At 37.9% G+C, this 25627-nt stretch overlaps 1 protein-coding gene across 1 annotated transcript in view; it reads left to right on the plus strand.

The window, feature by feature from the left end:
* grin2da (glutamate receptor, ionotropic, N-methyl D-aspartate 2D, a) overlaps positions 1-25627 on the plus strand; it is a 196206-nt gene that overhangs the window by 91476 nt on the left and 79103 nt on the right. Inside the window, exon 4 of the mRNA XM_066675472.1 lies at positions 13882-14210. Within this exon, the coding sequence (XP_066531569.1) occupies positions 13882-14210 (329 nt within the window). The remainder of the gene's footprint in view (positions 1-13881; positions 14211-25627) is intronic.

The raw sequence follows: 25627 nt of genomic DNA on the forward strand, positions 1-25627 counted from the left end.
AGAATGAATGATCCACCATCCAAATCATACCTGCTCTGTGGTGGTCCCGAGCATTGAAGTACAGGTACAAATTTGCCTAATGGAAAAGCAAAAATTCAGAGTAGAGTAGAGCACCCTCTTCTAATAAGAGTCCTTAAGGGAGACTACTAACAATGCATTAGTCTTCCTGGGTAACATGATTACAATTAGAAATCTACTTAGTAGCTTTAATGGTTATTTTTAGAATAAACTACAGTGAAGGATATCTTTCTTTCCTATAGGCCTTCTCCTTTGCCCTGTATTGCCCTGCTTTTCTCTCTTTTTCTCAACACAAACCCATGGCCTTTATGTGAAGGCTCCTGAGGAGAAAAGAGGTGGTGGTGGGGGGGGGGGGGGGGTCGACAAACCTGTGTTCCAGAATGTTACAGAGCAGCCTGACATTAAATGACAGTTTCCATGTGACCTAAAGGTGACCACCTCAATTCCCCTCAAGCTGGCCACGCAGGCGTCCACTTCTTATGCATTCTTCAACTTGACTGATTAATTCTCCCCAGTGTCCAAGTCGTTGGACTTTTCGAGACCCTAATCAGTGTCTGATTTAAGGGACGATTCCAGCTGCATGCCAGTGTGTATCTTAGGCAGTCAAACAGCTTCTCAAAAAAACACTACTGTGATTAGTAGTTACACAGTGAAGCCAAAATTGGGGTCAGTACCAAAACTGACAGTATGTGAGGTGAGAAAGGAACTTGTTCTGCAACTCTACAAATTTGCATACACCCCAAGAAGAAAAAAAAACTGTGGCTCCAAGAACTTCACTTATTAACTTGTAAAACATTTTGGGCCTAAGCACATGGCATTATCCAGTAGAACCCACATGTCCTACTTCCATCTGTCACTGTGCATTAAGTTGGGTATTCTATATTCTGTATGTATTCAAACTGATTGTGGTACAGTGTGTTACTGGATCTCACATCACCTCATCTGTGGTTACCGGGATCTGTCTTCTTCATAACTTTACCCACTAAATAAGGCATAGTCTACACCAGCTGCTCACATTAAAACAAATAATATAATTACCTGATGTCAGATGTAGTACCATGTAATTCCTGATTCTTGGAACCTGGGTCCTCTCCAGTGAACTAAAGGGTTAGGGTTGGTTTCATCCTTGGATGGGACCAAGGATACTCCAACATGGCACTGTCAGGTCTCAGTTCTAGGGTCACTATGGCCAAATTCAGAGCCAGTTATTAACAAATTTCAGACCCAGTGATAAACAGACAGAGTAATTACAAATTGTTTATTCTTTGTTTACAGCTGGTTTAGATCATAGTGATGTATGATACATGTGTGTAAATGTTGCAGAGCTCTGAGCCATTCTGGCTTGTGAACAGCAGAGAATATTTGCCAATGTGTCTCGTGTTGCGCTAAACACAGCCCCAGAAACACACACAAATGAAAGACATTCCTCTGTTATTTCTTATGATTTATTTATATAACATGCTGCAAATGACAACGCTCATCTCTACTGCAAGCTAACATTTTGTTTGAGGCTTGGAGCTCTTTCTGGAGTTTCCTTAGCTCGACAAGCCCATGGAAGACACCACAGTTCATGCTGAAGAACCTGCTCTTTTCCAGCTGAGAAATAACGTTTTAGATACTCATTGGTGGAAAAGTGCTAATGGTGTAGTCACTATCCTGCAGACACAAGTTCCTTCTAAGGCAGGGCTTCCAACTGGCATTTTTCAGCAGAATAATGTTCACCCACACACAACAAGCAAACCTGACAGCAGATTCATCCCCAATTGAGTATTTATGGGACATCAGCTTCAGCAACCTAAGAGTGTGCAGCATCTACAAGCCCAGTCTTGTAACCATCTTGTATCTAGGCTAGAGATGGTTAAACAGGGTACTAGATCCGCCTTTCATTTGTCTAGTTTCCCCCAATAAACGTATCTATTCTCTCTAATATTGTAATCACTTATATCAGTATTACATTCACACATATAAAGCTTCATTCCAACAACACTTTTTTTGTGTAATATTTTTCCTCAATCTTAAATTAAAGTGTAATGAAGGATTTCCCACCTTTCTAATTTTTGTTGGGGAATGTTAATTAATCCAGTGGTTCCTAAACTTATTCTGTAGTGCCCTACTTTTGTAGATAAGAATATTTTCAATCCACCCTTCTCTGACACATACGTATACATCTTTTGATTCTATACCCCCAAATTTATTGAAACAGGGGGTGGCACCTATGAGGCATGGCAAGATTCCTCAGAATATTCTCAGCTCTGTTCACACATACACTCATTCTGATTTTACCTGGACTTTGTAGTAGGGTGTTGGCAGAGTAAAGTCAGTGTAATGTCCCGTACAACTGTTATGGACATTAGCTTTCACGCATACAGCTCCTCAGGATAAAGCCTGGAAATTTTCTGGAGTAACATTCACATGAGGAAGGAGCTTTAGTTAAACACTTAGCTACTCAAAGCCCTTCCTTGTTTCTCTCAGAAACTCATCAGGGGGAAATGTGATATGATTCCCCATTCACGCTGATTTTAATTATGCTTGATTAAAAATTCCATACTGACATATTCCTTATTAATTCTTTTTTTTTCTTTTTAATACTGTGCTTATTATTAGTTATCCTTGTATTTATCTATTTTCATTTCTAACAACTGATCTGATTTCAAAATAACTGAGAATTTTGGCTGGTAGATGGAGTAGATGGATGGAATCAGTTGTAGTGTTCAGTGACTAAATTTATATTTGTATGTTTTAGGGTTAGGGTTGTTAGATTTTAATGGTGTGATTTTGCCTAAAGATCTCTATCCACTATTAATATTTTAGCAAATATAAATCTATATTGGAAAAGGGATACTTTTTTTACTCTTAAAAGTGGTGAAATCCTTCTTGTTGTTATGCAATACCATGTTTTAAAAAGTATTCTTGGCTTCTTTTCCTCAGTGGCCAAAGTTGCTGCCATTTCTGCCATTTCTACATTTCTTTGTTTCATTGATGTTGTTAATTTCTTTGATACGTAATGACTAAAGTCTAACAAAGATAAACATTCCTAGATTCTTATTTTGTTGGTGTCAGAAAGGAATATGACTTACTCTTTTATCATTTGTGTCCAATGAAAATCATCTCAATTTTTGTGAATTTTTAGTTTACTACATCATTTGAACAGTGTCCTTCACATTGTGTGATCATTTCATGATGGATGGACCGATGGAAATGCTCCAAAATTAAATGTAACAAATCTTTTTACAATGACTACCATTAAAAGTTAAAAGTAGCTACTATTTTGGAGATACATGTTTTTCTTTGGACAACCAAGACATAGATGACATTTGGGAACTCTGGTTAAACATAACCAGAATGTGCTCTTATCAATCCAATATATGCTCCGAATAAGCTCTCATGCTTTCTCAGGAAATATGTTAAATGGTGATAGAAGACATGGCAGCACATCAAAACTCCTGGTTCTGTTCAGATTTATTTCATTGTGCACAGTGTGAACATGCCCTTGCCATGACTTCCCTTTCAGATTTACAGTAGGTTTTCCACAATAAACTTGGTGATAGCCCCTTTTTTATTAATTTAAATCTGCTGAGAAATGTGTTGCAGTGCATACATTTGTGCACTACCCATAGTAAAATGTATCTGCATGTATAATTGGCACTCTCTGTGCGCCACTGTGTTGTCTATGACTGTATTAAATATGTACAAGCTTTCTTTTATATCTGAATAGACTGTGATATATTTTTCTTCATCTAAGTGAGTGTATCTAAAGTGCATTTTTAATTTTTTTTAAAAGAATGTATTATTGATTTATTTATCCAGAGTTAGTGATGTGCATTCAAACCAATAGCTGGAGTATTTTTGAAGGTTAATGTTGTGAACTGTAGTGTGAACATTGGAAACAAATTATGTCAAAAATTAATGTATGACATTAGGCTTATATTTGTACATGAAAATATAAAAACCCTGTTTGCTCAGACAATTAGTAGCGCAGAGAGGAGCACATTTTATGAATGAATCATTTATTCACAAATCATACACGAGTTTCATTTTTAAAAATAGATGAGGGAAATCTGTACGGTTTTGTGCTTGATGAATTATGAAGATGAGTCTCTGAAGAGCTAAACCGAACAGATACAGAGCTGGAGGATGATGACTTGTCATCTTCATGCTGTTTTGTCCTCGGTAGATGTTCTGACAACATATTATTTGTCAGAGAAATATTTATTCATTGTTTCTGGACCTAGATATCTGGACATCATCCAGATCTGCTTATTTATGTGAACGATAAAGCAGCTCCAGAGCCATGCCACCTCTGCCTTTCCAGTCACGTCCCTAACAACACGTCCTTGGAAACGCATTCATAATAAGACACCTTTGGCAGGATGCCCACATTGAGGCAGTCATGTTCTATATTAGAGAAGTATATGTATGTTTACACACAAAATAGTACAAATTCTTAAACACATTTTTACAGTCCTGTTCAAGAAAAGCAACCTGTGTTTGATGGAATTGTCAGCCTGTGTATTTCCAGTCTTCCTGTGAAGATATATTATTATGTGAACTTGAATACTGATTTCAGTATTTGAATTCTGGCACTTCCATTGGTTGACTTTTACATTCCTGATTATTCAGAGTAAAGCCCTATTCAGATGGGATTTGTTTTACATGGGGACCTGGGGTAATGCCATTTTACCAATGGATGTCTCTAATGATTATCACTGGATAAGAAATCTTTGTGAAAAATCACAGAGTTGGGAGCACTGTGGATCAGACACAGCAGAACAAATGGACCTTTTAGACTGTGATTACTTTTGTGAGAACAGCCCTCCCACCAAAAATATCCATCCCTCATTGACCTTATCTTCTAGTCCTTTAAAATAGATACTGGACAAGAAGATGGCAAAAACTTTGCTAATCCTTCACAGTTATTATAACTGATATTATAAACCGTTTAATGGTAACTTTAAAGGAACACTAAATTGCAGCCTCTTTAATTGATTTGTGATGTTCTTTGGACCTGTAATAGGAAGAATAGAGCCTCTGTGGCTGCTGCACCAGGTACACTGCTGGTTTACTGGGCTAAACAACTTCTAAATCATTGGGTAGAGGGCTCTTGTGAGAAACGCATATCACTTTACGGCACAAATCTCATGGATAGTCACCTTGCTACAAGAACAATCTAGCTCCATATTCCTGGTATGGACATTATGGCACAGGCAGCTAGGAGGAGAAAGAGTGAGTGAGAGAGTGGCCATACAAGAGTTAATACTGGACTAATTTACATAGTAGAGTGAGCTGTAACAGTAGTAAGTGTGTTGTGGTGCTAGTTAGTGATAAGTTTTGTTGAAAGTGTTATGCAGGTTGTCCAAGCTTTCTTGAGGACAGTGTTATAATCAGTTTTTTTAAGATTTACTGATGAACAAGGGCGAGTGCTAGCACCTGCTAACTTTGGCTGGATTCTGGTAATAAGATATTTTCTGATGGTTGCTGTGTGGTTATAACAGCAAGCGTACCAGCAAAGTTACACTTTATGGTTGTAATAACATGGTCCAGTGTATATTATGAGTGATATAGGTTTTATCATGTAGTCAACATCACACACCACGCCATCGGAGAGACCCCCCACCATCAGTCTGTCCCTCCCTCTGTCTCCATAGCTGATGTACGCAGATCCTTTAAGCACATCAACCTGCCCAACTCATGGCATATGCTGATCACCTAGCAGGGGTATTTACTGACATTGTCAATCTCTCTCTCAATCAATCTCTGTCATGCCATCATGTTTTAAACTGGCCACCCAGTTACTGAAGACTGCCAGCCTTACCTGCCTAAATGGCACCCAGTAGCTCTAACCTATGTCATAAGCAAGTGCTTTGAGAAGCTGGTTAGAGACCTCATCTGCTCTTTTCTATACCCACCACCATGAATCCACTACAGTTTGCATATAGGCAGAATAGATCCACTGATGATGCAATAGCCTGACACTGCCCTCTCCCACCTAGAAATGAAGGACATGTATGTGAGAATGCTCTTTGTGGATTTTAGCTCTGCATTCAACACCATCATTCCCCCGAAACTCGACATCAAGCTCCAGGATCTGGGTCTGAACAGTTCCCTGTGAAGCTGGATCCTGAACTTCCTGACAGGCCAAAGGTAAGTGGTACTTGCTACTCCACTCTGAGACCCCTGATGCACAAGATATGAAGGAAGACAGATTCTGAAAGGAAGATAGATTCTGCCCAGATCTGAGGAGAAACCAGAGTAATGGAGACACAGAGTCAACTCTCACTCCAATCTCTAGTTTATTTGGACAATCACCAATTTATATATGGATTTTGTCACGTACAATTGTCTGGTTATGTCTGATTACTTTCACAAGGTCTAAATGTTCTCTATATGATTTTGCTAGCTCAATTATTACTTCTACTTATGTTGCCCTCTTATGCATATTTGATATTTTGATTAAGCTTCCCTAAATCTAACTTGACCATTACCTGTAAAGCACTTCTTCTTTCTTAAAGGTACACACAAGGTCAAGCACAGCACATTTTGTTCTATACCATAATCACAACATATCATCTACTGTGTTAGATCATCATACATGGATTACAGTGTTAGTTTGCATTTTTCCATCACAAGGATGGGAAGCATCACGTCCTCATCACAGAGCGTTAACATTGGTGACCCTCAGGGCTGTGTGTTATATAATATGTTAATATTATATTAATATTAATATATTATATTAATATAATATTATGTTAATATAATAATTATAAATAATATGTTAAATAATATGTAGTGTTTTTACCTATACAATTTTAGCTTAGACAAGTAGGTCATCATGTTAGATGACTTTACATATTATATAGCAGAATTAGCTAGAATGAATTATTATTAATGAATTATGCTCATTGACCCACCGTAGGTTCTTGACTCTGAAATTGAATCTGAAATAGAAGTAATAATTCTATACAAGAAACGTGCACACACAAACATAACCAAGGAGTGGTTTTATCACTGGTTTATTAATTGTATTATCAAATAATGAATATTGATTATACATTCATATAATGAAATGGATTACAGCGATACATGAGTGAACAGGGAAATTAATATATGAGGGAACGTCTCTATGATAATTACCCTAAATTCTAAGAAAGGCTATTGTTGATCCCAGCAAGCATTCAGCACCAACCCTGAGCAATGAAAGAAATGAGACCATGTGACCTTACGTATCTGTGGACTGGGACTGGAGTATAGCTGGTAGTATGTTGCTGACGCGCTGTGCTTTCCGGCACGACTTCCTGGAGAATTGCAGATGCGGGCCTTGTAGCTGCAGCCTTGGGCGTTCCTTTTCTCTCGAGATTTTAGATACAGTGACACCTCCATCGGAGCTGGTGGCGTTCTGAAGTTCTCTGTGGGGATTCTCCGTCATTGCTGATCTGCCACCTTGTGAGAGACCGTCCAAGCAGGTCTCTCCTGGGCCTAAACTCAGAAGGTCATTCTGAGGCTGTGTGTGGCCATCTTCGTCATTGCTGGTCCAGAAGCTTTGTCATCCTTTTGAGGGTCAGATGTCTAAGGTTTCCTTCCCTAAGGTTTTCTATCTAGACTAAGCTTTAGGGGTCCAAGACTGTTTAAGAAAGCCATGAGTCTGACGCCTGCAGAGGAGCCTGCAGAGTCATTTCAAAACCCGAGTCATTTTCCTCTTTAGCCTTGAAAAAGGCTGAAAGAGAAAAAGTGTGAAGTGAAGCGAAGAGAAAAAAAGGTAGAGAAGGAGAAGCAGAGAAGGGTGTGTCATTTGGCGCCACTGGTTTTAACCAGAGTTTAGAAGACCCACCTTTAATACAGATTGGATAAGATTGGAGCCTCTCTTGCTCCTGATTGGCTGCTTCCTGTACCTTGGTAGTGACATCACATAACATTTATGACCCTTGACAAGACAAAGGCTTGAAGACCATCTCCTTTGAATGAATCTCAAACTTCTGAATCATACTTTGCAGTATAAAAGATTATATGTTAACACAAAGTAATATCATTAAGACAACCGTGTTTTACATAATTATTAACGAACTACACACATAGTATGTGGCTACCTTGGTTCTACATAAATTCATTTAAAACAAAAATGATTTTAAACACATGTAAATTAATCCCACCCATTTTGATTGTCCAAATGGAATTCATTTCAAACAGTTGTGCACATATGTAACTTTAAATTGTTTAAAACAATGGGAATTAAGGTTTAATTCTATAGTTTGAAAAGTTCTTCATTAAGCAGTTCATACAGAGCATAAACTAATCCTCAGGAGTGTCCCCCAAAAGATTATTTTCTTGACCCTGTCGTAAACTTTCCTTGAAAGGGCCTATAGTGTCAGTTTTATGACTCTCTGACACAAACAGCCAGGCACCAATTTGGGGCCAGTTCTTTCTGAAAAGCTTAACTCAAATTCCAATCTTGGCTTGGTGTGTCTCTGAAACGAGCTAAAGTTTGGGTATTAAAAATAAACTCTAAGTAAGTCACAATTTCTTATTAGAAATTAATACACATTCATCATACCACACTACAAGACCAAGGAGCTTATAGTGGACATCAGGAAGAAGGAGAGAGTACACACTCCTATTTCCATCAGGGGAACCACAGTGAAGAGTGTCAGCAGCTTCAGGTTTCTCTGTGATCACATCACAGAGGACCTCACATGGACAGAACAGACCACATTGGTGGCAAAGAAAGCCCAAAAGCACATCTTCTACCTCTCAGGTGGCTGAGGAGATTCAGTATGAAACCCTGCATCCTCAGAACATTATACATCTGCACTATGGAGACATTCTTACAGGCTGTATCACCACCTGGGACCTGCGCTGCTCTTGAGCAGAAAGCTCTGCAGAGTGTAGTGCACACAGCCCAGCATACCACTGGGGTCCAGCTCCCAAACCTTCTCGATCTATACACCAGCCACTGTCTGAGGAAGACAAGGGGAATCATGAAGGACTCCACCCACCCAAGCCACTGTCTCTTCTCTCTACTGCCTTGTGGCAGGAGGTAAAGAAGCATGCATTCCAGGACCAGCCAGTTCTGAGACAGTTTCTTCCTCCAGGCCATCAGGATGTTGAACAGCCAGTAGTACAGTGATCTGGACCACAGTCACCACAATCATCCATCTTACAAACCCAGTCTGCATATGCACTTTACCACTGGAACTGTATTTACTGCAACCTTTGTCAAAATACTTCGCTGAATCTTTCCAAATCTCACCCCTACACTCATTGGCTATTATCAAAGTAATATATACACTTACCAGAGAGAGAGAGACAGAGAGAGAGAGATGAGTGGTGGGGATGTGAGTGTGTGTTGGTCTATGAGAGAGATGGAGAGAGTGTGTGTTAGTAGAAGCCCAGAGAGCCGGTAATGTTTATGTGAGTGAACGAGAGATAGAGAGTTAGATAGATATGTGTGAGACTTGATTTCATGACAGTACTGTAAACATGAATTACACCCAGCACCAGGTAGGGGGAGGTAAGGATACAAAAAATCCCATTATTACATTGTATTCTTTAAAAGTGTAGGACACGTTCATAACACATCTTTAGCTGCTATTGTGCATAAACCCTACTTACACCTACCAGTACCATCCGTCTCCTGAGGTCTTCTTGTGGATGCATATGGTGTGTCATTTGGCAGCTGAGCTGAACTTAGCCTTGTTTTTCAATCGTATATTTCATTACTAAACATCCTTTCCAGCTCCAGTCTCAAGAAATCCCATGAAAAACTCCTTTTCCCTAGAATATGATGGAATATTTCCCCACGTGGCTGTTCTAACTAGATTAATATAACTCAGGGTTATTTTTACAGCTTGTTTTACAGTAGGTTAAAGTCTCAGGATGTTTCCTGAAACAGGAGTGCGCACTCCGGAAAAATAATTTATTTTTATATAATTAAAACTACTCCAATACTGATTACTTTACCCCACATCCACAGGTAAAACTTATTCCGTCTGAATAGGGGTTTAGACAGCTTGTGAGTCCAGCACACTGAAGATTCAATAATATCTCATTCTCTCTTTGTAAAGTTTCATGTGTGGAGAAAGCATGAGACTTGTAAATGCCATCCTCAGAACATTATGTACATTCTATACAGTGAATGGTCAGGAGATTTTGAACACTGTGTCCACTCACTGTCCAATCTGTTTGACTCACCTACCTCGTTGGTCCACCTTGTAGATAAAAAGTCAGAGACATTAGCTCATCAGGTGCATCACAGTTTGTGTTGGTTGGTGAACTATTCTAAGTCTAGCAGTGACACTGAGGCTTTAAAAAATCCAGCAGCACTGCTGTGCTTGATCCTCTCATACCAGTACAACACACACTAACACACCACCACGACATCAGCATCATTGCAGCACTGAGAAACATCCAAAACCCAAATCATACCTGCTCTGTGCAGGCAATTGAAGAGCGGGATGAAATGGGAATAAGAATGTATGCAGAGTCTATAATGGTAGAACTACAAAGTGCTCCTGTATGGTCAGTGGAGCTGAGAGAATGGACATTTTTTTATTTTTATACATTTATATATATCATGGAAATTTTTTATATTATCTTATAGAAAAGAGCTGATTAAATGGCAGATACACCCCATTTGTTGTTCTGCTTCATCATTTACAGGATCATGGTGGGTCCAGAGTCTACTCTGTATTAGGGGGCACAAGACAGAACACAAATTTGTGTGCAGTCCATTACAGGGCTCACACACTCACACCTCTGGACACATAGCCTGTCCACCTACCAATGTGTGTTTTTAGATTGTGGGAGGAAACCAGAGCATCTGGAGGAATGGGTTGACAGCGACACTACCTATTGCACCACCCCATGTGGTGGAACAGGTGATGTCGCCCATGTTTTTTTGTTACGATATATAACTAAGTCCTGTAGGTCTTACAGTTTTTTACAATCGCTAACATCACTTTGTCATATTTTCAAAACACTAAACACAAATTAGCACAACATCTGTCAGTTGTGAACTATACCATTAACACAGTTCATGTTGTTTTAACAAAATATACAGTAAATTAACATGTTTCTAAAATGCTTAAACTTCCTGCACATACAAACTTTTCCAAAACCAAAACAATGGATCTTTCTTGACTCATTTACAAAAGCTTGCATACAGTGTGCCAGAAAGCAAACCCTAATATTCAAACATGAATACAGTAAAAAACATAAACTTCTGGAACATTGGCAGGTGAAATGATAAGCATTTCTGAATAAACAGATCAAAGACACATGAGAAATATGTGATGTAGATGAATCACACCGGATTCTAAACTCACTCTGAGACAGACACTGGTGTTGAAGTGCTGTCAATGACATGGACTCATCCAAAGGTGCTTTCAGGATTGAGTAGTCAGTGTGGGTATACAACACCATACAGAAGCAAAAGAGTGAGAAAGAAAAAGAAAACAAAGTCTAGACAAAGGAGAGCTTGAAAAAGGACTGTGCTATTTGTGTTTTTTCACACTTTCTGTGCCTATTTTTACTGTATTTGTATATTTCATTTTTACACATTTGGGACCAAAGGCCAGGTTTGTGGGATTTTTTGTTGATTACTGGTAGAAATGTCATGATCCTACACTCTCAGAAAAACTGTCACTGTGGTGGTACCCTCAATGGTACATATCCCATATGTTTGGTTAGGGAACATAATTGTACCACAGCCTATTATAATTATAGATTTTAAGGTTGTGTTGATTTCATACGCCCCATTCAATCTCCAGGACTTTTATTTTATTTGACACAGTTCTATAATAAAATCTTACAAAAATTTGCCTCTCCTATACCTTTAGGGAACACAACTGAACTCTAAAGGTACATTTACATTGTTTGTACCTTTAGTGACAATCATGTACCTGTACAGTACCTTTTTTTCTGAGAGTGTACATTTATAAATACTTTTACTGCACAAGTCTGTCATAAACTCTTTTTTTTTTGTCTACAATACAGTAAATATGAATCATTCACCAAATGCACACATTTGACAATAAAGCAATAATTTTAGTGGTTTCCAGGAAAAAGACAGTGGATGTCATAACATCTATTGTTTGCTGATAGAACTGAAACATGGAAAGTAATGCCATCATCTGTTAAAATTTTGAGAGTTGTTTTTCTGTGATTGACTATATGTTACTCTTGGATAGAAAACATGTGCCAATGTTTTGAACGTATCACTCAATATTGAGGCAGGTTTGCCATGTTTTGATAGAGTTAGTGAATGTAGAGAAAGTTTTGTTTGAATATTGAAATGAAGACTTATTTAATTAACAAAATGTGGGGTTGAGCAGAAAATTCACTATTTGGCTACTTGTATGAGGTAGATATGTTACTGTGTTTAGGGTTTTGAAAAAGCAGGCGTACAAACTGTAATACTAAGGTAATATAATTCAGGAAAATTATATTTTGCAGTATCTTCATATCTGGAGGAACAATGCTATAATATTTATTGACTGATTTGTTTAGTCTATATTAAAGGCATCAATGTTAAAGAAAGAACACGCTGTCCAAAGCCCTGCTTTGCTTTAACATTCTGTAGCGTTTCTCTCCAGCGTCTACCACTGCTGGCAGGAGGGTATTCAATCAGCAGTGAATCCCTCACCTTTCAAGAGACGTTTTGTTGGAAACCTGAGGCTTAATGTCTACAACACTGACGATCAACATTTCTGTTGTAGAAGAGCCCCGTTCACTGCCGCAGTCTCAGCCCAGTCCTCAGAGTAGACGTTCTTCAAGCCTTTCAATTGAGGAGGCCTTGAGCAATATATGAAAACACACACACACACATGCAAAACCCAATACACTCGTGTTCACCAGGGAAGAGGCTGTGTACAGATGGAAAAGATCATCCCGGAAGCCGAGATGAATTCTCTGCTGAATTCACACAACTGACCTTCACTGTCAAATGCGCTGCAAGACCTTGATTAGCCAAGCTGAAGTGGTCTTCAGGTGGACTGCAACAATGCAAACAAGTCCAATCAAATGTTTATTATTCTGCTGAAAGTACTCCGCCATTCATACAAGCTTTTTTCATCTCAATCTTTTTTGTTGTTTTAAACATTAGATACATATATTTATACTTGGATATTTTTGTGTTTTGTTCTGTTTTGTATGAAATATATACATGTTGAAATCTCAACTCTTTTCAACTGTCTCTGTTGCTTATTAGATTAAATTTAGAAATTACAAGTTACAAATGTTTAAAGATTTTTTACTGTCATGCATAACTGTAATTTAAAATTCATACATTCTCCTTCTCTTTTGGCATTTTTAGGGTGACTGTAATTGTGATTTTATTCGAAAAAAAAAAATCTTGTTAAAAAAGGGCAAATGCACTGGCTGTGAATTCCATCAAGGAAAAGAGGCTGCAAAAGCATGTGCATGGCTCCAATATTGTATTCATTCATTAGCTGTAACCGCTTATCCACTTCAGGGTGGTGGGGGTCCGGAACCTACCCAGAATCACAGGCGCAAGGTGGAAACACACTCTGGTGGGGGCTACAGTCCTTTGCAGGGTGACACATACACATACATTCACTCACACACTCACACCTATGGGCACTTTTGAGTTGCCAATCCACCTATCAATGGGTGTTTTTGCACTGCATGAGAAAACCTGAGCACCTGGAGGAAACGTACGCGAACATGGAGAATAAAAAAGTACAAATCAAAAAAAGCATAGACTAAAATTACCTAAAACGCCATGTGTTCCTTGTGGACACTTTGTTTTCATCCAGAAAAGAAGAGACATCAGCAAAACAGGAATATCCACACCTTGCATATGAGTGTTCCACCCCTTATAACAGCTTTCATGTCTTTGTTTGTGTTTTGTAGGTGCGACTCCTGTATTGCTCTCATGAGGAGGCGGAGCTGATATTTAAGGCAGCATGGCTCTCAGGGCAGGCCACTCCCTCTCACATGTGGTTTGCCATTGGTCCGGCGTTGTCTGGGCTGGGGGTGGAGGGCCTTCCCAAAGCTCTTTTTACAGTGCGACCACAGGGCTGGAGGGATGAGCCTCGGCGGCGCATTGCTAAGGGCGTTTCTGTGCTCACACATGGAGCCATGGCCCTGCGCAGAGAATATGGAGGGGCCAGAGGGACGAGCTTCGCTGGAAACTGCATGACCGATGGCAACCAGACCCAGAGGGTGCCAGACAGGATCAGGTAAATATGGCTGGAATATACAAGCATATTTTTAATATATGCAAATATAAGAATATGCCTCTCAGTGGCAAAGTTGCAGGGAAAGGCAAACAATCAAATTCCACTGCAAATGTATATAGACAGATTTTAGAAAAATACAAATTCTATATTTTATCATTAACCATTTATCATGGGGCTCCCATTTGGGATCAACAAAGGGTCATTAATATTTTGAGCTTGTAAAATTATTTTCAGAAATAATTTCACAGCCTGTAGATGTGTAATCACCTTTTGTGCTCTTTTGAAAAATATCCAGATATACACACCCAGATATAATTTGCGCATGTGTAAATATATTTTCTGCATATACAAGTATTTTGTGTATATGTGATGAAAAACATTGAGGTTTCACAAGTCTGAGATACAGACACACTAGTGTCCTACTTTTGTGTGCAACACTGAAATTACAAGCACACATTCTGACTCTGTATTTACGCTTAAGCAAACTAGCCAATCAGCACGCTGCAGACCCACTAGCAATTCAGCACAGAAGATTTTTTGCACGCTTGTTTGCTTAAATGAAACAGCATGGTGGCGGAACCAGAGGGAAATTTTTCTGGCACACAGGTGAGAAACATAAACTAAACATACAAAGTCTTGGCATATTTAGTTATATATTCCTTTCTAATACGTAAATTTAACTCACCTGTGTCCCAAAACAGTTTCACTCTGGCTCCGCCATCTGCCATCAGCCTTCTGATTGGCTAGTGGGTCTGCAGCATGCTGAATGTTTAGTGGGGCTGCAGCGTGCTGATTGGGTAGTCAGCTTAGGCTTAAATACAGAGTCAGAATGTGTGCTTGTAACTTCAGTGTTGCACACAAACTTAGGACGTTAGTGTGTCTATTTTTCAGACTTGTGAAACCTCTTGCATTTTTCATCACATATACACAAAATATTTGTATATGCACAAAATATTTTTACATGTGCAAATTATATCTGGGTGTGCAAAATTTTTCAAACCTAATCAAAATATGTTTGCAGATGCAAATCTTTATTACATATTCACATAATGTTTTTACAAGTCCACACATTCAGATACGTGTATGCATTTTTTTTCACAAGCACACAAAAGGTGATATACAACTACAGGCTGTGAAATGATTTCTGAATATCATTTAAAAAGCTCAAAATATTAATGACACTTTAATTTGATCCCATACTTCCACACATTGTGAAGAGAAGCTAGTGTTTACAAATGATGTCTAAAAGTCACAAAATGGAGATATAAGGTTGTGATCCAGCAGTAATATCACAAGTCTGGAATCAATATTCCAGTAATGGAAATAATTTAATGCAAATGAGTGTATAAAATTCTTCTGAAATGCTACTCTATTAAAAATATATTAAGACTAAATGCTACTGACAAATCAACCTTTTAGATATATTCAAAATCTCACACAATGCTGTCTCTCAGATATTTTAAACTAAACCCACCCATCACAAAACCACTCTCACAAACATCCTCAGAGTCACATGAAGCTCCATTAATTCTTTTCAAACTGCTGCTGAACATCACATAGATCAACACGCTTGCAGGAGGACATTAACAGGCCAGCCCTCTTATGTTAGGTAACAGATGCCAAGTGTTAGGCACATGTGCTCTCTGAGAGAGTGTTTAACAGACTGACTTATGCCTAATTATGCATATTCAAATACAGCACAATTGCCTTTAGCTGGATCATGTTATGTGTGCCACAAAACTGCAGCAGAGCCAAAATTAAAAAGACTTGTGTGGAGGAAAAATAGGCCAGTTCTAACGGGAGGCTTTTTGGACCTGTGTATCCCTTGTCTATCATTTGTCATTTAATAAACCTTAATGTCTTACAATAAGGGTACATTAATTAATGATCTTGGCTATTTTTGTACACTTCTGAATTTGCCCTTATGTGCCACATGAAACAATGTTTACCATGCCTGAATTTCATATAATTTTTTTCAGCAGCCATCTCTCGCCTTTGCGCTCTCTCTCTCTCTCTCTCTCTCTCTCTCTCTCTCTCTCTCTCTTTGTCTATCCTAAAAAATCTAAATTGAACATAGAGCACAGACTGAAAATGGTGTGACGTGTTTTGATACGTCTTGTCTTGAACCATTTCACGATTTTAGATCGTGCAGACATGGTCAGTGACTAGTAATGAGCACAGAAATAAGTCTTTCTAAATGGTTAGATAATGTCACAATTAACCCTTGAAGGCGAAGTCTACTATTGCGAGGAGCTGTTGTTCTCTCATTTGTTCATGTTCAAAAGCAGAATGTTTGAAGGGAAAAAAACAACAACTGTTATTTGTACTTGGCTAAAGTTTAACTTGTCTCTAAGTTTTTATTCACTGCCTGAATTATCACAGAAACTCATTTGTAACTCGAGGTTTTAGTTTTTAGCACTTTAAGTTTGTGTTTACTTTCATGCACTTAGTGCTGTCCCGAATTTAGACATTTAGAATTTCCACATTAAGTATTCTAAATTTGCAAAAATAGGTCCATATTACCCACATATGAGGTGGGGATAGAGCAATATCCTCATTTCTTTTCATGTTTTTCAACATTTGGAGGTCTATATTCATTGTCTAAAAACACCCCGGATGCAGTTTTTGTGCTGTGAGCAGAGAGAGAAAGCCAAGCATACAAGACAAATTTTTTTTACCCATTTACAGACACTTGATCCCCAAGCTACAGCTTCCTCCAAACATGCGATTACTCTTTCATGTGTAGATTAGAAAACTGTATTTATTTTATAATTAATGCATTTTATTGGTTTTAATATAATAACCTAGGGATTCCATAGAGATTCCATTCCATTAGTGCTGTGTATAAATATTCCACTTCTCCATGCAAGGAATGTGCACATATATTTTTGATTTTCTGTGCTCTGATCTTCTCAATTAATTTCATTAAGCATGAGATTATTAGCTGATTTTACAGTGTGAAGAGCAATGCTCCAAACTGGAACTAAAAACTGCTGCCTATACGTACTGATTTCTGAAAAAGATATTTTAGATTCCTTACTAGATGATTTCTATGGTATCTTTGTTCATTATGAGCCCTGAGGCTTCACTAAAAGACTGAAAGTGTGAGGCAACCATTCAAAGGATTTGGGACACTTCATTCCCCCTTTGTTTTTTTTTTCCACCCCACACTAAATTACATGTAAACTGACTGATATTACCCTACTTAAATTTCAAAATAAAGTAGGTCAACCATGAAAGAAAATCAAAATCAGCTCCTGGATGAATAATGGAAAGAATATAAAGCCTATTCAGGAATGAACATATCAAGCAGAAGCAGAACTTTTGCTGCATACAATATTTATCAAGCAGAAGCTACATATTGATCTGCCGTGAGCAGCGTGGAACATTTTTAGGGCTGCAGCAACACCATTATCACAGTAAAGAGTCTGTTACCTTTAGACTCTCATGACTGCTCTTTAAAGAGCTTCAGAATATAACTTAGTTCACTTTGCTGATAAGTGTTAATTGATATTTATTGATTAATTGTGAGTGGCGGAGTAGTATGAAAGCCCTGAAGAGTAAAATCGAAAATAAGGGCCACGAGAAACTAGGCAAGCCTAGTTTAGCCGGACCTCCATTATCCATATAGCCATTGTCACAGAGGTCTTTCTGGCAAAAAAAAGAACAGGAACGGCAAAATACATACCCTTGTCATTGGAAGGTCTGGAGAAGCTTTTGTGCTTTATGTTTTTGTTTACATGTGGTTTTTATTTGTGTTGTGCAGAAAATATGGGCAGGACTAATAAATGCAGAAATGAAAAGAGGAGCACAGTTTGTTCATAATATATACCACCAGTATCATATTTTTCTTGTTCATTTTATTTAAAAATAAATACAAGATGATCTACCACCAAAGAACAAAGAAGACTAAGATTTGTTGATTTTAAAAATTTCAATTACTTATTTATTCAGTGTAACAGGTTAAAGCATGTAAAGATTAATGTGGCTGTGCGCAGGTATATGGAGTTTTATAAATGCCACATGTCTCCCCACCACTTCCCTTTACAATATTTCAGGCAAAAACATACACACATATGCAAAATAAGACAAATTCAGCAGTCCTCCTCTCTTTGTGAGATATAATACATGTGTAAATGTTGCTGAGTTCTGAGCCGTCCTGCTGAGCTTGTCAACTAACCAACGCAAAGGGGCAACGCACATGATGTCGTGCCAATCACAGCCTCAGAAACACACACAAACTGAACCTGTTCCTGTCTTATTTCTTATTTATTCAGCCATGGTTCGTGCTGAAGAACTTACTGTTTTTTGGTTTCAGCTGAAAACAAATGTTTCTGGTTCACGGGCCAGATGTTGGTGGAAACACACAGTTCCAAATTTAGTTTACAAACTGGAATGTGAAATATGGCTGAACTAACAACAGACGGTGTAGTAGTGCCACCTTAAGTTCTCTCAGTGAAATATGGCTGAGCTAACAGTGCCCACAATAGGTTAAAAAAGTGACATGTGAAACACATGACTCTTATTTTGCAAGCCAGTCATCAGCTCAGCTTAATGTGGGGTTGTGTGTCTGGAGGTCATTTTACCACAGTGAGAGCTGGTAAAATAAATAAAGGTGTCAAAACTGATCCTGAAATTCTCTACTGCGTTAACCAGAGAGAATTTCATTAGGAGGTCTGTTCTCGGTTCATTGTTTGTTTTAAACACACCACATTCCCTTGTGTCATGATTATTTTTACATCTTGGGACTCTAGGTCTTGTGTTTGGTTCGTTTAGATGCCTTTGGTGCTTACTGCATTCACACTTGAAACAGACTGCACCAGAGTTTGTTTCAAGCTTGGTATGCTTGTTTCATGCAGTTACTCTTACTCTAACAAACCACACTAACAGAGAAATTGAGCAATCGCACCTGTGTTTGTTTTAATCGAACAAAAGTTGGAACCCACTCTGAGTTTCACACTATTTTTTCTGCCTGTATAACATGCCCACAACAGTTGACAAAAATATTTCTAGCATCGCTTGTTCCATTTTAGCCATATTTTATCTACTACTATTTTTTGTAACCTTTGAACAAAAAAAAAGTTGAAATGTTAAAAAAAGTAGTAGTGGAAAAATATTGAGGAAGACTTTTTTTGGTTGTCTTTTGATGGCTGAAATTTTAAAGGTAATACTATAAATGCATTTTTGGTGTGTTTTTATAGGCAAAAGAAATAACATGGAATGCACTTTTGACTTTTATATTTTGTTTCCTCTTACCCTTCAGGGCTCCTGTAACTCAGATATACATTGTGTATCCAAAAGTAAACAAGCTCTTATCCAACTTTTTTTTTCCCACGTTAAGAATATTAATAGACAATTTGTTCCTGCGGTTATAACCTCTGTTCTTTTTCAAGATTTGATTGAATTCATTATAGGGTCAGATACTTTATTTGTTTGTGCTCCAGAAAACACATCCTTTTTTGTGCTGGCAATATTCATACCCCTCTAGTCAACACTTGGCATGGTGATCTAAAGCATCCAAAGCATGTTTGGCAATGCTTTTCTATGGATGTTATATGTGGGTGCTTAGTACCAAAGTAACTACGTTTAATAATTAGAACTTTCAGACATCTATAGTACTTCAAAACATTGTGCAGCTTTATTAAGTAACAAAGTAAATGATTTAAGTGATATGTTTCACAGTTGACTGCTTTGAAACCTCATTAAACCATGCTTGAACAGTGTTTTGAGCTGCAGTGCATTGTGCTCCAGATGGATGGCTTTCAAAGAGCGGCATTGTGGAGTGCTTCCATCAGGTTGGAAGCCCCTTTCTGTAGCACAGGTCTCTAACACAGTCTCTTTCTCTCTCTCTCGCTCTCTCTCTCTCTCTTCTCTCTCTCTCTCTCTCTCTCTCTCTCTCTCTCTCTCTCTCTCTCTCTCTCTCTCTCTATCTCTCTCTCTCTCTTTCTCACAGGCCTCTGTTTCACTTCGTCCTCTCTGTCTCACACAAACAATTCCACCTGCGTTTAATTTGCATATTCCGCCCATAGTGGGGGTAATTTGCTGAACCCCCCCCCCCCACCGACACTTGTCAGTCATAGTTCCCTGCAAATCATTCCATCACTGGGAAAAAAAAAAAATGAGCAGCATCAAAGCAGAGCATTGACTTGTTTTTAATGGCTCTGAGCTTTCATTGTCAATCAGCCCTAAACTGAAAGAATCATAAATCTCTTAACCGGCTTTAAAAGCCTGTCACTTTAACGTGGAGGTGGAAAAAAATAATGCTGAGCTAGACAAAGGAAGGTTCAGGAAAATACGGCACAATTTCCACTTTAAAGAGTTCTTTGGTGTTCAAAAGACAGGGTGGCAGTATTCGATAATTGTCTTGACAAGATGTTTTTTGAAAAGACTAGGCTTTTTTAATAAAGTAGAGATGGCACAGGTTTGATGAAATGTATCAGTATTGGGCAGTTATCTGTGAAAATTGCTGGATGAAATATTGGAGGGAAAAGAGAATATATTGGATACAGTCCAGTAACAAATCTACTGTGAAAAACCACACACATTGGGTTTGGGATGGCGTCACATTAGCTGTGTATTTATCCCTGTGAGCTAGAAGAGGGAAATTAATCAAGGGAAGGCTGGAGTTCAGTTAGTGGTTTATTAGCACTCTAACTGTAAGGCTAACCTTGCTAACAAACACTAAAGCTAGTCAATAGACTCATTCATCGTTTTTTGTAACAAAATTTAGCCAAAGTTGTTGATTTGTTGATGTGATTTTGAGACAGTAAAACTTTTTCATTCATTCATTCATTCATTCATTCATTATCTGTAACTGCTTATCCAGTTCAGGGTCACAGTGGGCGGGGACACACCCTGGAGGGGGCGCCAGTCCTTCACAAGGCAACACACACACATTCAACTACGTGAATCAACACCCTGGATTTTCAACCAGTGTGGACATACGTGGTATTTCATAACTGCACAACTTCCAGGTTCCACCCAAATACAACTTAGTGTTTTTCCAGAATGTTCTGGAACTTTACACATTTTCCCTGTGAGGGTCAGAGGAGATGATTACTTTTTATTGAAACAGCATCCCAAATATATTTACCCAACACTGGAACCTCTGGGTGACATGAAAATGGACATGCATGTACTCTCTAGCACCACTGTCTAGTATTAGATTCTATGATGAAGAAAAAAACAAAAATGAACAAACAAAACATGGCTTTCATCAGCCCATCATCATCCAGCAAGTATTTGACATGCTTAATGACAGGCTAATGGACACACTTTCTCTTAGCCTCTTAAAAATGATCATAGCCCCTAGGGGCCACAATTCATGTTTCAGAACATGAACTCTGAAAATGGCGAGTTTGTCATATGGATATGCAACTTATACTCTGCATTCACAGCTATTGTTGGAAAAATGCATAATATTCCTTTATTGGCCAAAAATAGTATTTTTCTAACTAGTCCCTGGTTTTAAAGTCCCTAACCAGTCCCTTTGTCTTGTTTTTTAAAAAGCCCCTAGACCCATGTTTACCCATGCTTTTGGTTCTGCATTCTGTAGAGATGAAAAAAAAAAAACAATTATGACCTTTAGACACACTTTTGCTGCTACATGTTAGTCAATCCCAGTGGTTGGAGCTCTATGCTCTATTGGACTTTAACTCAATTTAAGCTACATTAAGGCCAAACTTGGTAGAAATAAGTATATCATTATTTTTAAAAATACAATACCAAAATCCACATTTTTCTCATTAATTGACTGCTATTACCTGTATTAAGTTAAACCCCTGCATCAGACAGCAAAATGGACAAAAAGCAGAATTAAATTCAGTGTTCAAAGAAGAACAAAACGTAATGGTGGAGGAAAAATCCAAGAGAAAAAAAAAATAATAAAAAAAATCCAGGATTCAAGTTTTCTATTACTTTCCTTATGGTATTAATTCATCTACCTATATTGATCATTTTATAGGCTTATCTGAACTCATTCTCAAACCAGAAGCAAGTGTGAGGCTTTTGTAAAGTTAAGAAAACATACATTTTAAAGATTACTATTTGTTAAAATTTCTCTTTAGAGAAAAGTTTAGAAAAAATTGAGATCTTAAAGGAGCAATATATTACTGCACTTGGTCATAAAATGTCTAGGGTGTGTGGTCATGGATAAAGAAAACAGGCTAAATTGAAGCACTAGCACTTTTGAGAAGTGCCCAGTCCAGAGCGGAACTCTACTGGAATTTCAGCCTCAGATCCCACCCTCTGTCCAATCACATTACAGTCCAGACCCATCATGTTGCCAGGTCTACAAATATAGTGTCTTGCAACAATGAATTGACCAAGTGAACAGAGTAAATGTTATATTTTACCAAACCCAAAAAGCCCCTCTGCCCTACTGAAAATCTCCATGACCAGAGATGGAGTAAAATGAGAGGAAATATTGGCTTTGTGTTTGAAAAGTTTACAAGCAGCTACACTACAGAACAGAGCCAGAGCTAATTTCCTCTTGAAGAGGTGACAGCAAATCATTTCAGAAAAAAAAAATATAGAAGTACAGATGCCTATGAATATATTAAATGGAGCAACCGCCATAGGTTGTGTGTTTTATATAAAGAAAGTGAGGCATAGCCACGTTTGAAAGGACTGTGTTTTGGGGGTTTAACAGAAGAATGTGAATAACTGAATAACATGATTGAAAAATGTAAATACCATTGTTAGTTTGAAAGAAATTTAGGCAGATTCATGTGTGTTTCTCCACTGTGTTTGTGTGTTTTAAAAAAATTAAGCTGTAAGAAGTGTGTTTGAAAAGCCTTGCATATTCACTATTTAAGGTGGAACTGAAAAATCAAGCTTAATAGTACACAGCAAATATAAGCGTTTCTCTGGTAGATGTTTTAGTGACATGATGTACACTTGGATGTGTGTTTTAAATGGATAAAATGTGAAATAGGGAGTGTTTCAAAGCATGTTTTGTTTATATAAACTAGCACTAGCTTTAGCTTCACATAGCTGTTAAAGGTGTAAATGAATATTCAATCAGCAGCTGAAGAATAACACAAATAAGACTCTTAAATGGACCTATTTGCTTGAGTACAAAAATTGTGAATAAGAAACAAGGATCTGCCTTCTGAAATTACATTTATGGTTGAAGAGAATATAAAAAAAGCCTTATCTAGGCTAAAATTCTAAGGTGGTTTAAGGTGGTACATTCTTGTAAATGTAGGGAAAAGTAGGTAAATGTTTAATGACATCACATACAATAGATTTGTGTGTTTAAACAGGGTTGCGGTAAGTGGAATAACAGTCGCTTCAAAATATTTCAAAAGTATAGCTTTAGCTTCAGCCCTTAAGGTGAAACAGAGAATTCAAGAAGATGGCGAATAACACCAAAATACTCTTAAACAGACACATTTAAAGTGGAACAAAATTTGTGATGAAAATTGTGAATAAGAAACAAAGTTCTGCCTCCTCAATGACATTCATGGTGAAAGGGAAAATCGATAAGTAACACCAGTCTTGTCTAGTCAAAATATTTCAGCTGGATTTGGACAGTAAAGACTTATAAATGCAAGAAAATAGCGGCCACTCATTCACTTTTTTGCCCTTCCTTTGTGTAGATAGATTTTACAGTGAAATGATGAACATTTTTCTGTGTAAATATATGGATTATGGCACATTCTTCTTAGCTATTACTGTCCAAAGGTCTTAAACTTGTCTCTTGTTTGTTTGTTAAGTTTTCCTCGAACTGGCAACCTGCTCGAGCTTCATGTCTGGGGAGGAGGGAGAGGAGGAAGACAGCTCTCTCCACTGTTTTTAAACTGTATTATAGTTCTGATTTTAAATGATTGGTGTCAGTATTACAGATTGCTCCATTAAGAATATTTTTAAATAATAAGTTTAATAATATTTAAGGATAAAAAAAAAAAAAGTCACTTTGGTGAATCTGGCCCCAAATCCTTAGGATTCTGTTGATAACACATGTCCATATTGGGTGAAAATCCAGAGACAAATTCACAAGCACTTTTTGATTGAAATGGATGATTGAAATTGGATTTGGGCTTGACACCTGTTTTCTAAAATGGCTTCTGTCTGAAATTTTAGCTGTACTGAAATTTTGCTGATGTTTTCACTTTGTTGGTGTTATCCTCATGAATGCCTGGATGCAGTGTAAGTCCATTGAGAAAACTTGTGGACCTGTATTTATGGAAAAGATTGTGGTGAATGAAGTTTTTTTTTTAAGCAAAGTTAGCCTCAGAGCTCCTGCTCTGCAGGAAAAAAATCTACATTTGGACTTATTAGACTGTAAGGTCCAGATGCTCTAAACATGTCTTGGCTAATCAACTACATTTGGAGTAAGCAGGGGAAAGAAATGTAGGTCCAGAAAATTAAAATCCTCCCGCATTTCTTGTTCCAACTGCCTGGACACATCTGTGACTGGTTTGAGCTAATTCCAACTGCCAGACAGTTGGAAAAAAAATCCTGGGGAGGATTTTTAGGTTCAGAATCTGAACTGACCACCTCTGGGGTAAAAACGGGACAAAAATGAACAGTTTAATTTATCATATTAAGTAACATAACATCAAAGAGTAACATTGTATTTATTAGACTCTTTGCTTTAACTGATTTATTGTTCTTATGTATTATTTGATCATATTTCTATCCTTTTTTTGTCTTCATCCATCAGGTTTCTCCTAGCAGAATATTCTAAATGCATTTATATACACAGATATATCATACAGCCATTAGGAACGTCCCCACAAGGACACAGATATACTGATGACTGCTGTTGCCAATGATACCAGAGCTAATAAATACAGATGTAATATTAGTATCAGTATCCAGCTCCCTTCTGCACAGAATCACAGCACATTTTACGGCAACATGTTTGTGGAGTAAATTTCCTCATTGCTGGCACAGGTGTTTCTTTTCAGCGTCATTTAATATATTCTCCATAGGAAAGAACTGACCAACAAAATCAATGCCAAATATAGGTTAGATGGTTATAAATCCCCCTCTATTGGGCTAGTGCTGAATTTTCAGGAGAGATGTAATATCATTCAATATCTTTGGGATATGTTGGAGTAGAGATCTACTCCAGAACTAATCGTCCATCATCATCAGTTGACCTCACAGTTTTTGTGGTATGGTGCAATCAAGTCCTAATAGCATCTCCAATATCTAGTTTAAGATCTCAGAAAAGAGGAATGTAACAGTAGGAGAAGTAAGTGTGTGTGTGGAGGGGGGGGGGTTATTAATATAAAGCTTGAATCAAAGTTGTAGTAAACACTGTTAGTGTGGATCAAAAAGGCCAGAGAAGTATCTGTGGCCTGCTAAGTCATATTGGATATCCAGAGCTGCCTTTGTCACATGTGATCTTCAGAAAAAGTCTTGAAGTAGGTCACTGACCAGTGGGAGATTTTCTGTTAGACGCG

The sequence above is a fragment of the Hoplias malabaricus genome, chromosome 6 (assembly GCF_029633855.1).
Source record: "Hoplias malabaricus isolate fHopMal1 chromosome 6, fHopMal1.hap1, whole genome shotgun sequence".
Lineage (NCBI taxonomy): Eukaryota > Metazoa > Chordata > Actinopteri > Characiformes > Erythrinidae > Hoplias > Hoplias malabaricus.